The following is a 14,332-nucleotide window of genomic DNA, read 5'->3' on the forward strand; positions in this document are numbered from 1 at the left end:
CTTATAAAGCAGTTCATATTTAGAAAATATATTTCTGCATTAAAACACTGAACAGAAGCTGGAATATATTAGATTAAATCGCAAATCATATTGGAACATTGGTCAGAAAAACTGCAACCAGATTTTTTTTCCCATATCATTTAGGCCTACTGAATGTGTCTAAAGCCTAGATTAATTTTACTTGAAACTGAACTGAATGATGGGTGATTTCTAAAAGAAAGAACAAAGGAAGTGATAAACTACATTACATCTTCCCGTCTATATCATATTGGACTTCAAAAGAAATGTGTACGTTTTTAACTAGTGAATTCTTTACTCCAAACATTCAGCTCTGACAACATGAGACCTCTAATAAAGCTGCTCCATAAATAAAGATGAACACCACTTACATATATCTTTGACATGAAACAACACTAATGTTTATGTATCTGTAAACAAGATAGGTAGTTATTTAAATTACACCCTGCAAAGTTGGTTTTGTTTACCGGTGTGAATTAAGATAAACATTCAGTTATTCAGAAAATGCATTAGTTGAGTGGTGTTTTATAGGTTCTCCCAATGACTGTCTGCTTTGTTGTCTGGTTTTCCTGTTTTGGTTAAACAGCTTAAGCAGTTTCTTTCTATCTGGTGTATCTTTGTTTCCTTTTCCCTCTCTTTACTCTCTCTTCCTCTCACTTTCCTCCTCCCCCTGTTTCCACTTTTCAGGTCCAGCAAACATATATCAGAAATAGCTAAAAAAAAAAGAACAATACTCAAGCATCAAGGGGGTTTTAAATCCACAAAGTACCATCTACTAAGATTCTCTTGGCAAAACAAATTTATTTAGCACAGCGCAGCAGTCGGACCATTTTCCTGCTTACTATGACGTTGGACAGGACAAGATAAAGTAAAACAAAAGGAACCAAGTAACCAGAATGGTCCTGTATTTTGACTTTCTCAATCTTTGCTCTGGAAAACCACAGCCCAGTATGTTTTGTTTTCCTGCTTCAAAACACTTTGTTCAAATTAAAGGGTTATTAAAATGTTTCTGTATACCTTGATGAAAAACTTTAGGTTTGATCCTTTATTTGAATCAGTTTAGTTCAGATGATAATTCAAAAGAGATTGCATGATAATACAGTGGTGTAATTGCAATTCAGTCTGTCTTCCACCTAGCATACTTATTGATGATCTGAGAGTAAGTGTCAGAAGATAAATGAAAAAAAATATTTTAATAATTATTGTATTTCCTGACAGTTCTTGAGGGTGTCACTATCTCTTGGAAGAACCATTGGAATTACTCAGGTTTTTGATTTTACTTCCTTTACCAAAACACAGGTCACGTGGGCTCTAAAAGACCTTAATCCTAGAAAACCAGATGGCTCCAATAATTTAGAGCTGCTCTTTCTAAAGCGAGCAGCTGAAATTAGCTGGACCAGTATGTCGCATTTCTTACCTCACTTTGATTTCAAATTAAATCCCCTTGGACTGGAAATCTGCCCTTATAATCCCCCTCCTAAAAGGAGGTGACCCTAGTATTTTTAATAATTACAGACATATCTCTAAACTCTCTGTTCTGGCAAAAGTGCTTTAATCCCTGATCAATGAACAAGTAAAAGTTTTTTCTGGCCACCAACTTTATTCTGTCACAATTTTAGTCAGGTTTTTGCAAGAACCCCAGCACTGTTACTGCTGCCATGAAGGTCATGACAAGAAGCAGCGCTATTTGTCCCTTTTTATTGAGTTTTCAAAGACACTTGAAACTGTTGATCATATTACTTTAATCAAACGTCTTTTAGCTATTGGCTTTTCTCAGTAAGCAGTTGGATGGTTTGCCAATTACCTCACAAACATAAACCTGGCTGTTCAGATTGAGGATTCATCCATGGAAGTATTGCAAGTAAAAACGAATGTACGTCAAGGTTCGGTGCTGGGCCCATTATTATTCCCTATTTACATAAATATTCTTGGACAGAATATTCCAAATTCAACCTTTAATTTCTACGCTGATGACACTGTCATTTACTGCACAGTACCCACTCCTGCTGAGGACTATCAGTATTTACAACTTGCATTTGATACACTACAAGAACAACTCTGTCATCTGCAACTTGTTTTAAACGCAGACAAAACCAAATGTTTGTTCTTTACCACTTCAAAAATGGCAAGATCAGCACTGTCAGTGAAAATTTTATCAAGACATGATAAAATAATAGCGCTATATAAGTACAGACCATTTACCATTTGACAACATCAGACAGTTACAACAACTGCTCGCTGGGGATGATATTCAATGAAACAACCACTGACCAAGGTGAGGAAGAAAATCCAGCCCATCAATTAGCCAGGACCAAAAACAGCTCATTTATCTCAAACAGAAGAGGAACAATAAAATTGTGCAGTAAAAAATTTTCTTTTTTCCCCTTCGTGTTTAAACCTAATACAGTTTACACAAGAATCTGTCCAGTATGAGTAACAGGAGTGGGAGCAAGATATTGAATGTGTTGCACTACAATATGTCCACTTCCTCTCTTTGGTTCACTGGATGGTCTGTTTGATTTCACACTGCAAGGAAAACACACCAGGATTTTACTTGCAAGTGAACCGAGATCCCCGGTTTTCAAGTGGGCCAGCGTTTGCTTCTTTCGTCCGCGCCAGAGTGCCAATGACCTTTCACACTATGCCAAGCAAACTGCACTATCAGTTGAAGTGGATCAGGGTTCATTTAAAGAGGACTAAACAGTATCAGTGTGAATGTGTGGCAAGTATGAGATAAAAATTAACTTGATGTCAGATCCTGAAGCCAAATGTTTCAGGAAGATTAGCCTATTATTATAAGAAACTTACCAACTTTTATATAGATTTAGGATTTATTTAGTGTTACCTGATTTCTCTCCATGTTGGTATTTGTTTCTCTGTCCACCATTTTGGTGCCATTGACTTAAACAGACTTTAGACACGTGTGGTTTGTGGAATGAATTTATATCCTACTCCATAAATAATGTCTGTGACCACTGTGACTAATTTCTGACAGTCATCCCACAGCTGTTGGTTTGTAAATTTATAATAAGAGATGATAAATCACACTTGGTGTTTGTAAAGTTTAAAGTTATAACGTTTTAGATCATATTCTCACAGACAAAATACACACTAAACATTCTGTGTGATTTAACTCATAAAATAATTTACAGTCTTTATTTATGCACAACTTTAAATGAATATGCAAAGAAGTGTGCTTGTGTACACATCGTAACTGACAGCTCTGTTACTTCATAATGCTGCCCCACCCCCACCACCTGTAGGTTATGATGATAACTTAACAGATGGAAGGGAGCCTACACAGTCAAGGAAAACAACACACTGTTGCCAGCACTCTGCCTAAGGCACAAAGAGACCTTTAACCTCTGTTTATTTAAAAATGTTCTTTTAATTAAAGATAGTCTGCTTCCATTGTGTTGAATTATCACACAATGAGATGCAAGTCAAGTCCCATCTGTCTTTCTGTCACAATCCATGTGAAACTGACGTAAGGAAGAAGGGCCCAAACACAGGACTACAAAGCAGCGGGCAGCTGAACATGGAAATTCATATTTTATTCAAGAGTAAACAAAAGATGCTGCACTGACAGGATGAACCAGAACTAAACTTGATTTAACAAAAACAAAAATATAGGCAAAGGCAGTGGATGGATGGGCGGACAGACTGATAAACTGGCTGGTTAGTTGTCTGACAGACTGAAGATAACAGCGACAGTGTGGGAAATATTTATGATCTGGCAGAGAACAAATAAAAACCAGGAAGACGACACGCTGATGGACTAATGAACAAGGATTATTTGTGAAAGGGAAGCAGGAAGTAAACACAACAGAGCACAAAAATGGAAAGCCAGTACTAAATAAAACAGAAATTAAAAGCTAACTAGAATACAAAGCAAACCAGAATAAGAAATCTACAAAGGGAAGAACCAAGACTAACTCAAACAACTAAATCCACAGGCCATGACAGTGTCAGTTAACAATCTAACCACTGGTTAGCATTCAGCTGAGACAGCCCACTTAGAGAATACTGAACATGTTTTGTTTAAAAGAGTTAAACTGCAGATTAGTGGTTACTTACTACTCAAGCAAAGTACAGAATGAACAAATTTCATCAAACAAAACAGAAAACCCTCATCTTCAGAGCAAAGCAGCCATATCTGATGTCAAGATTTCTATTCTTTTTTCTTTTCCACTAACTTTTTAACATCTCCTCTCATAGTCATGACCCAAACATGTCATGATAAATTAAACCTTAACTATCCTGAAAGAGAATCTAAACAATCCATGTTTTCCAGGAGGCAAAAAGCCAAGTTCTGTATTAAGCATTCAAAGCACAATAACAAAATTAATATTTGATTTGCATCAGTGCAGCCAATTCTTCCTGTCTCCTGCAACGCCAAACAAAACAGTTCTCCTGTTACCCATAGAAAGTCAGGGCTACTTTAAATAGCACCCCACAGCAGCACAATGAGCACCGTGCCCTGCAGGAGTTTGACTTGTTAAGAAACTCAAAAAAGAACAAAAAAGTTGACTTATGTTACACAAACTTTTGACAAACTAAAAATAAATTAAACATATTTAGTACAAACGTCCTGAGACTCCACATTCTTCAGATTTGTCTCCCAAACAGCCAGGCTTTCCTTTATTCTTTTAAACATATATACATTTTAAGTCAGTTTTGCATTTAATTGGATTTCTTTTGTCACAAAGGGTGCTGCTTTGGATAAATCTAATTTAGAAATGAAAGTTTTTGCAGTTAAAAACAGAAAATATATTAATAGAAATACAGGATATAGGACAAAAATAGTTTTGAAGTTCTAATGAGCTTTATATATATATATATATATATATATATATATATATATATATATATATATATATATATATATATGCCTAAAGTGGGAAATATTTTGGAACTTATTAATGAATTTCTGAGCGAATTTAACATTTATGATCAATCTTTCATAGTTTGTTTTTTTAAAACTGCTGGTTTAGCTGTATGCAGCCTGTGAACACACATTTTCTTAATTTGCAACACAAATACAGAGAGATCTGAAAGTCTGGTTCCATTTTAAAATGCTTTGAAGACAAACATGTTTTTCAGCAGGGTCTTTCTTTGTTCCCTGTAATTATGATGTAAACTATTTATTTAATACTGATGCGAAAACATCATGGCAACTTATAATATTTGGACTGTAGAAATAAAGCAGAAACACTGCATAAAATCTGAGTTTGGGCAAAGTGCAGCCAAGAGTTCAATATTACCTGTAATTATTTCTTTAATTTTCATTTTCAGGTTTGTTTTCAGCTGAGGCAAAAAAAAAAAACAAAAAAAAAACAAGTGAATTAAGCTCAGATGTGATGTGCCTTTCCTGACAGCTGCAGAGTTCAGGTGTATAGATCGGCTTTGTGTCTCTGGAGGAAGCTAAAGCAGTGTGATTCTGAGATTTTATGAACTCCACAGAAGCAGCATAGTGTCAGACTCTGGTGATGTAATGTTTGGGGGCGTCTTCACCTCATAATGGGCAACCCTCTGGGACTCCGAGATGAGCTGAGCGCTGCACACTTTGCAGTAGCTGTCTGTGAAAAGCCCTTGGTCCACTTCTGTTGACTTCATCTGAAAAGACAAACACACACACACACACACACACACACACGGTTACAAACCCAGAAAACTGTCATTTGAAAGAGATTCAGATGCTGTGTCGATAATGTGTTAACATGCTGTCCCCGCAAAAGGCTGTTTTATCTTGTCACTATCATGCAGCTTTGCTTTGCAGGTCTGCAGGGAGCTGAGGCAAACCAACCAAGATGTATCACAGCAAGTAAACAATCTTGTTTCAAATTTGCATCCCTATTGATAAATATTTCATTACCTCAAACATTTAGAGAGTTAGTGACAGATACTAAGCAGCTTTTGCAAGCAATGAGTCAGAAAAACTATTTAATGCTAAATGTCCCGCTAAGACTTGAAGCACAATGCTAAAATTAGATTTTAGGATAATAAATGAATAAGACTTTGGTGGCAGCTTTTCCTCAAATTCTTTGAAACAAATGAGGATCATTTGGGGGGAGTGTTGGCGTGAAAGGCAATTCAAAAGGGCAACAAAAAGCTTTCATTCCCACAGCAGAGCCGTCTCTGCTTTCTATTACTAATTTAGCCCAGCTTCCATTAGGGGCTCGCATTTCATATTTGGAGGCAGTCAGGCTCAACTTCTTCTCATTACTCAGGCACATCTTCATTAGGAGCAGCAGGACAGATGGGAACGGAGGTCATGCGTGTATTAAAAGGAAAAAAATGCCCAACTTGTTTCAAATACATTTACTGGAAGTGAGAAATAAAAAAATCAAAAGAAATTAACTTCTCAGTTTTACTGTGGTTTCTTCATATACAAGTGCAGTACCGTGCAAATGTTTTAAGACATCATTTTTTCTTCATATTTTCCTTCCAAGCAGCAAGACTTCATTGTAACCATTAAACTCGAGTTGAGCCGGGGTTCTCCGGACTTTCTTAAGGTCATGTTAGGACATTAGCTGCTTTTTCACTAATTTTCAGTACAGTTTTTGAACCTGAACCTTGATGTTTTTGTTGTTGTTTATGAAGCCAATTAACACTTATCTATGAATAAGAATGAAGTAGGAGGTCTAAAAAAAACTATCTAGAGCAGATAAACAGTATCTCAAAGTTTTAAACCCTAAAACTGTGTTCCTAACCTGTTTTTTTTTATGGAATACTGACATTCATTATACACATTCATGGAGCTGTTGTTGCCCTGCAGTGTCCCATGACTGAGAAACTGCACTTCACAACGTTTTTTGTTCAGCCTGGGGCACCATGTGACAGCTATGTTTTGCTTCACAGCACCGTGCTACACACCAGCAACTGGATATCAACCCATTTGGAAAGGAAAGAGAAAAAGGAACAGAGGAAAGGACAAGACAAGAGTTAGTATCAGACAGACTTACTGGTTGGAGAGAGCTCAGAGAGGAGGTAGAAAGCAATATGGATGCCAAATTAGCTGTCGTTAGGAGGAACCAAAGTGCAAAAATCTGCCCTTTGGCACCTTTGGTGCACCTTAGTTCAGTAGTGTTGCTTTCAGAAGTAGGAAAAATCCAGAAAAGACCAAATGCAGGACATAAAAGATGCATCTGGACTTTCAGGTGATCAGTCTACTGTTCACTAAAACCTAATCAGAAATGGTCTCCATGCAAGCGTGGCTGCCAAAAGGCCATACTTAAGAAAGAGACTAGAACCGGACTGGGAATCAGTGGCAACAGGTTTTTAGAATGATAAATCTTCCCCAGAGCCCAGAACGCAACATTAGTGAAGCAGTGTGGGATCATCTTGACAGAAAACAGAACAAAAGGCAGCAAAATCGAAAGAAATTTGGAAACTACTTCAAGAAACCTGAAAAAGTTTTTCCAAAGGCTACTACAAGATATTACAAGAAACAAGAATTATAAGCATGCATTGAAGAATAAAACTAAAACTAAATACTGACTTTCAAGCTTGCTTAAACTGTGCAAACTGTTTGTTTCTTCTCATAGTAGGCTGCACAGTGGTCTGGTGGTTAGCACTGCAGCCTTACGTTCGAGCTTTGGCTAGGAGAGGTTCCAACATGGCCTTCTAGAGAACATGTGGGACATTCTCCCTGTATGCTGTGTTTTTTCTGGGTACTCTGGCTTCCTCCCACATTCCAAAGACATGCATGTTAGGTTGATTGGTCCCTCTAAATTCTGGCTGTGAATGTGAGTTTGAGCAGTTGTTTGTCTCTATGTTGGCCCTGTGATGCACTGGCGATCAGTTCAGGGTGTAACCTGCCTCTCACCTGTTAATTACTGGGATAGACTCCAGCTTCCCTACAACCCTGTATTAGACTAAGTATATAAAATGGATGGATGGACAGATAGCCTAAAACTTTTTTTTACAGTAAATAATAACTGTTTTGCAGAAATATGGAGGGTTGGGGATTACAGATCCTGATTCCTGAAATTTTAAATTGCCTCCATTTTTTATTGATACACTGAAAGGTTTACAAGGAAGACCCTGTGCTGTTAAATATATTAAATACTGCAACTTCAAAAACCTGTCAGATATGTAGACTGTTTCATCTGGTCATGAGTAAAAAATGATAAATTCTGTGGATTAGGACCAAGACCAACACAAAGATTTTAGCCCTAGAAAGCTACAGATACAGTAAATAATAGATACCACTGCCATCCATCCATTTTCTACCACATATCCAGGGTTGGGTCACGGGGGCAGCTTCCCCAGGGCTGGGGCGCTGAAAAGGGGAAGGATTCTAGGGGCCCATGATTGACAGGGGCCCAGAAGGGCCCTCAATGCAATTGTAATACTAACAAAATTATCTAATACTCTATGATAAATTTATAATCACAAATATTTTAGTTATAATGCATTGGTATCACTAAGTTTCTTAGTTTTGGAAACATTTATAAACCACCTCCTGGTGGGACGTGCCTGGAACACCTCACCAGGGAGGTGTGCGTCCAGGAGGCGTCCTACACATGCCCGAGCCACCTCATCTGGCTCCTCTCTATGCCGAGGAGCAGTGAATCTACTCTGAGCCCCTCCCTGATGACCAAGCTTTTTACCCTATCTCTAAGGGAGAGCCCAGCCACCCTGCGGAGAAAACTCATTTCGATGGCTTGTAGTCGCTGTCTCGTTCTTTCGGTCGCTACCCACAGCTCATGATCACAGTGGATACCACTGATACTGGGAAAATTTGAGAGTTTAAGAAATTTGACATTTTGTCACTTCCTTAATGACATGGTACGTACAGCCTTTGCATTCATTTCCAGCAGGAAGCACTCTGTCTCTGAGCTGCTGCCCTTCTGCTTTCTGGTATCCTGCAAGCCCAGAGGCCACACCCAGGCTGATGGGACAGGGTTAAAACATCTCAAGGATAGGGATGCCTGTAGACAAGTGGCTCGGAAAGAGGAACAAGATAAATAAATCAGTGATGTCGCTCCTTTCCCCAGTCCCATAATCAGTGGTGAGTAGCGTCGTTTCCTGTTCAGATTCTCCAAGACAGCATAACTGCAAGCCTTTGAGAGTCCTATCAGCTTGTGTCTGTGGTGGACCCACTCCCTGTTTTAGCATGGGTGCACAGATGCTGGAAATAAATGATTAATTACCCTAAATTCTGAAGCATCAGCAGCAGCCTGGGAAATAAATAAATAAATAAAGCGAGACAGAAATGTGAGAAAATCAGCTTTGATCTCAGCCTTTATTCCACAGCTGCAGTGAGGTTTCATTGCTAATTCTTTTCAGTGTTCACTCTGCATTTTCCTCTCAGTTTAAGGTGAAGTTATGAGCCCACAATGAGAAATAAAAACATAAACAATACAGTTGTCAAAATTTAGCTGTGTTAAAATCTCTAGCTGTTAATTGTGAGATGTCTCCAGCTGACAAGGAATTACAGGAATTGTAACACATAAGAATACAGATGCCAAAACCATGCAATTTAACTGTCCCACCATGTTTTGTGTAACATATAAGCTTAACCATAATATTAATCATTCAATTCATTCATAAAATTCATTACAGATTCCTGAAGCCATCATTGACCTGCTGCATCTCAAGGCTGACTAACCGAACTTTAGGACTTTTTTTTTTTCCATCCCAGAGCATCACTTTCCGGCAGCATTTTGCTTTATAGCATTTTGTCACGTGCTAGCAGCTGGAAATCAACACACTGGCTGTTTTGAACATACACTATGACTGATTCTGCAAAGAAATGTAGGAGGAAATCACCGAAGGAAACGAGCACAAGATTCAACATCAGACTGACTTTTACTGGCTGGACAGAGTTTAGAGAAAAGAAAAGATGCAAAATGGGTGCAGAATAAGCTTTTGACAGGGGGTGCCAAAGTGTGAAAATCTGTAAATGGTGAGTTCAGTAGTGCTGCTTTAAAAAAAGAAAATAATAATTACAATCACCTGGTTTGTACTCATATAAAGTTAATATTTATCTGACCTCAAATGAACAAGACCAATATCATTATTTGTTTTGACAAAAACCTGAATGACTTTGGAACCCATTCAGGGAAAGAATAGAAAATTTGTTTGGCAAGCTTTAGATTCTTTTTACCTTATTTCAAGTCATAGTAAAGATCAGACCATTTTTATGTCCTAATTTCCTCATAAAACCTTCTAAATGAACGAGTGTGTACTTTCTTTTAATGACTATCTAATATAACAGCAATAATTTATGAATAGGGTTAAATTATTGGGAAGTCCACAAGATTGGCAGCTGTCTTGAATGTTTTCCACATATAAATAATATTTCTCAATGTAGGATGATGGACTCATAAACCTTCGCACATTGATGGACAGCAACATTCTCTTTCTCTCTTGGCAATGAGTTAATATACACCTGAATGCTCCACTACTGCAAACTGCCAAGATGTCTGTTTTCATAGATCAATTAATCAAATGCATTTCATTAAGACCAAGATCAGGTCCACTTCAGAAGATGAAAAGAAAGTCTGGCTGACCTGAAGCACAATTTAAGCAAATGACAAGTCTCTATGCTACACATACTGTATAAAACTATAATGTGTTGGTGGTTAAAACCCTGATGAGTTTATATTTATATTATACAACATTTATTACAATATTTTGAGCTTCTTCAAAATATATAAATTTAGCAAACCTGCAGTCTAAAACTGGCATGCTAGTTCCTTTTTTCTTTTGCTGGATGTGCTGTGACTTCCTGGCAATGTTGCTGCAATTTAAAATCTTTCTTGCGAAAAGTGACTGATTAACCTTTAACCCGCTACTCCTCATCAGGACTTGTCCCTGAGTGTGTTAATGTCTCTGCAGCACAAGAGAGGAAGCACTTAAAGTCTTGCCGGGTGTAAAGTACTGCTCTCCAAAGAGCAGTGGCTGTTCACTAAATTAACATGCGCCTCTCCTTGGTGATCAATTCATTATGCTAATGGATTTTTGTGTCGGATACACGGTTATAATTGCAAGAGGCTGACTCTCCTCCAAATGAGAAAAATATTAATTTTCTCCAACTGTAATTGGATAAGGGGAGGCATTGAAATCACAAACCAACAGGGAGGTTTCTACACAATTCAGTCATCAATTTGTTTTTGGAGCAACTGCTATCAGCATCATTCCAGCTAAAGTATTTCAGGACAGCATCATGAGCTCATTACAAAAGTCATCTTTGGTAATGAAAAAATGCAGGACGGAAAAATCGTAGGGAGAACAATGCAGAATACCTTGCTTTGAGATAGCAGGAAGCCCATGTGTTCCTCAAACAAAACACTGTTTACCGTTCATCTTTAACTATCACCAGCAAATCAGCCGTGCAGAGCTGGAAGCCCACGGCAGAGATTGGTGGGGCAGTTGGATAGAAGGAGGGGGTCACAGCAGCGAGTGTCTAAGCAGATGTTGCAGCAATGAAAGGTCAGCTGTGATTCGTTAGAGAGAGAGTTAAGTCAGGAAACTGGACGAATGCCCATGCAGACAAGCTGGACTCGCATTGCCCTTTCCGGTACGTGCCCTTTTAACTGAGGGCAGCCAAGACAACAAATTCTGTTGACCAGCTCCAAGGGGACACATCTGCTGTCACAACATTAACTATAATTTGATACCACTAGCAGTTTGAAGCAACACACATTTAATGTGTAAGTCTTGTTTTGCATCACTGCCATCACACCAACAGACTCAGATCACATTTTGGGAACTAAAATAAAAACACATATTTATGTTGATATGGCCAGTGGAAACATGATTACTTTGGAAGGTAGCCGATTATGCACTTGTGACAAATTTATACTATGACAGATGCTGCTGTTAGTTATTTCTTAGGGACACTCGAATATATGCTCCGAAGTCTGAGGTAAAGTCTGAATGATTTATCTCTAGATGAAAAGTCAGAACTTTAATTCAACATATCAAAGATAAACATAAGTCAGTTGGTTTTAATGTTGGTTTAATAAAGTTATCACATGTAGCCCATTAAAACCATTCAGCCATACTGGAAGCTGGTACTGTAGAGTAACCTTTTCCAAACTGGGTGTCCAAATTCAGCATTATCTTTGTGAGAAGCAGATTTTGAGCTGTTACTGGGTGATTTGTTACACAGGTGAACTGAATTCACCCAATGCACTTCACTTTTGTTATTTATGAAGCTTCCAATAGTTTTCCAGCCTTACATTTTGAATTTTAATCATCAGGTGTCCAGAAACAAAGTTCCATTTTAAAAATTTGAATTTGTCATTATTTCAGCGAGAGATGCAGAGGAGGGCTTTGTTAACAAAATCCACCAAAAACCACTTATTCCTGAAAGTGAAACCACTTTTATGAGGATGGCCGCCGGAGGACCCATTTGATATTTCACAAAATTAACCATGAATTTGTTCCACAGGGGGGAGGACACCAACACTGCCCCTCCTCATCTGTTTTTGATGGCCGAATATGATTTAACCGTTTAGGGTAATTTTTCATGTAGAAAAATGGCACCGATTGCTGTTGGTTTGGAGGAAGATGGTAATCTAACATGAAAGACATAATGCATAGAGTGACTAGCAAAGAAGGCGATATCTTAAATATGATTTCACCACAGCCAGCCCCATCAGTGTCAAACCCAAAGCAATGCCGTCTATAAATGAACTTTGGCTTTAAATGGAGAAAAAAAGTTTTTTTTCATCCAGATATTTTCAAATAACTTTGAGAACTGAAATAAAAATGTAACAGAACTATCAAACCATGACGCAACTCAATGTCAATTCTTCAATACAAGCATCAATCATGACCAAAAAAAAAAAAAGAGAGAGAGAGACTAAGGGACTTTAATATGTTAATTATGATTAATTAACGCCCCCCCTAAAAAAAAACAAACAAAAAAAAAATCTAAAAAATAACACATTTATTGCAGTTTGCGTACTAAACAGCACATTTGTCAGTGCACGGTTTCCAGTACACCGAATAACGAGACACATACCAGAGCTCGGCTAAATCAGTGTTGCCAATTTAACTACTTTGGAGCTTTATTTAGTGCGTTTTCAGACCCATCTAGTGACTGTTTCAAAGACGAAACAAATCTAGTGACTTTTTCTGGTAATATTAGAGACTTTTGAAAACTGATGTGAAAGCACGTTTACTACTTCTCAATGCACGCTCACAGCTGCGGTCAGAGCAGGAGGCATTCACCTCTGCTCCTAGGGCTGCAACGATTAGTCAACGTCGTCGACAACAGTCGACAATAAAAATAGTCGACAACTAATTTACCCATCGACTATTGTCGGCAAAAGATAAATAAATAATAATAATAAAAAAAAAAAAATACAGCGTGAGACATCGTCTTCTTTTCTTATCTCTGCTGAAAGTTGCACATGTGCAATAAAGTCCGCCAGGGGAAGAATACGGCGGCCGACCGGGGAATAAAACGGCGGCAGAGGACGTCAAAAGTTTGAAATAACTTCACGTTTAACTTACAAAATAAATTAAATACATGTAAGATTTGTAAAGTGGACCTTGCGTACCACAGAAGTACGTCTGCAACCCTCGAACATTTAAAGACGAGGCACATCGAACTTACATAACAACCTTATGCAAGATTTCAAACCTGATATAAAATCCATTTAATAATTATGTGATACATAATCCGATTGGTCGACTAGTAGTTTTAACAGTTGGTGACTAACAGACCATCAGAATAGTCATTAGTTGCAGCCCAACTGCTCCATGACCAGACCAAAAATGAAACATACAAAGCTGCTGCTGGCTGATCCCGCTCTGGAGTACCGTGAGATATCAATGGCTGTTAATAAAGAGTGTGGACGAAACCATTTAAAAAATTAAAAGCTGCTAGTTAAAGCAGAGGTCCCCAATCCTGGTCCTCAAATTAAACAGCTCTTTGACAAGCTCTGCACAAGTCTGCTGATGAGCTGTTTATTTGAATTATGTGTGTGTTGCACCAGAGAGACATCGGAGACCTGAAGGATATTGGGCCTTTTGAACCAGTGTTGAGTACTTAAAATGACACTTTAACTTTAGGCCTTTTCATTTTGGGCAAGCAATATTTCTTTTTCTGCTTTTGGGAGCATTGAAATGCAAATTAAATGCATCTTCCAGACGTTACTAGTGCTTGAGTTTACAATATTAATGTCTGTGTCTATTATTCGAATTAGACGTCCAGTAAAATCCATCTAAATAAAATAAAAAATGTTGTTTTTTGGGGCAAATATTGTTATGCGATTAAAATGTGATTAATCAAGATTAATTAATTACAATGCCTGTAATTAATTTGATTAATTTTTGATTGAGTCCCACC

The 14,332-nt window shown here is 37.9% G+C and overlaps 1 protein-coding gene across 1 annotated transcript in view; it reads right to left on the reverse strand.

Annotated features, from left to right (window-relative positions):
• zmat4a (zinc finger, matrin-type 4a) overlaps positions 1 to 14,332 on the reverse strand; it is a 171,197-nt gene that overhangs the window by 135,078 nt on the left and 21,787 nt on the right. The window contains exon 2 of the mRNA XM_041999269.1: positions 5,533 to 5,634. Within this exon, the coding sequence (XP_041855203.1) occupies positions 5,533 to 5,634 (102 nt within the window). The remainder of the gene's footprint in view (positions 1 to 5,532; positions 5,635 to 14,332) is intronic.

The sequence above is a fragment of the Melanotaenia boesemani genome, chromosome 11 (assembly GCF_017639745.1).
Source record: "Melanotaenia boesemani isolate fMelBoe1 chromosome 11, fMelBoe1.pri, whole genome shotgun sequence".
In the NCBI taxonomy this organism is placed as follows: Eukaryota; Metazoa; Chordata; class Actinopteri; order Atheriniformes; family Melanotaeniidae; genus Melanotaenia; species Melanotaenia boesemani.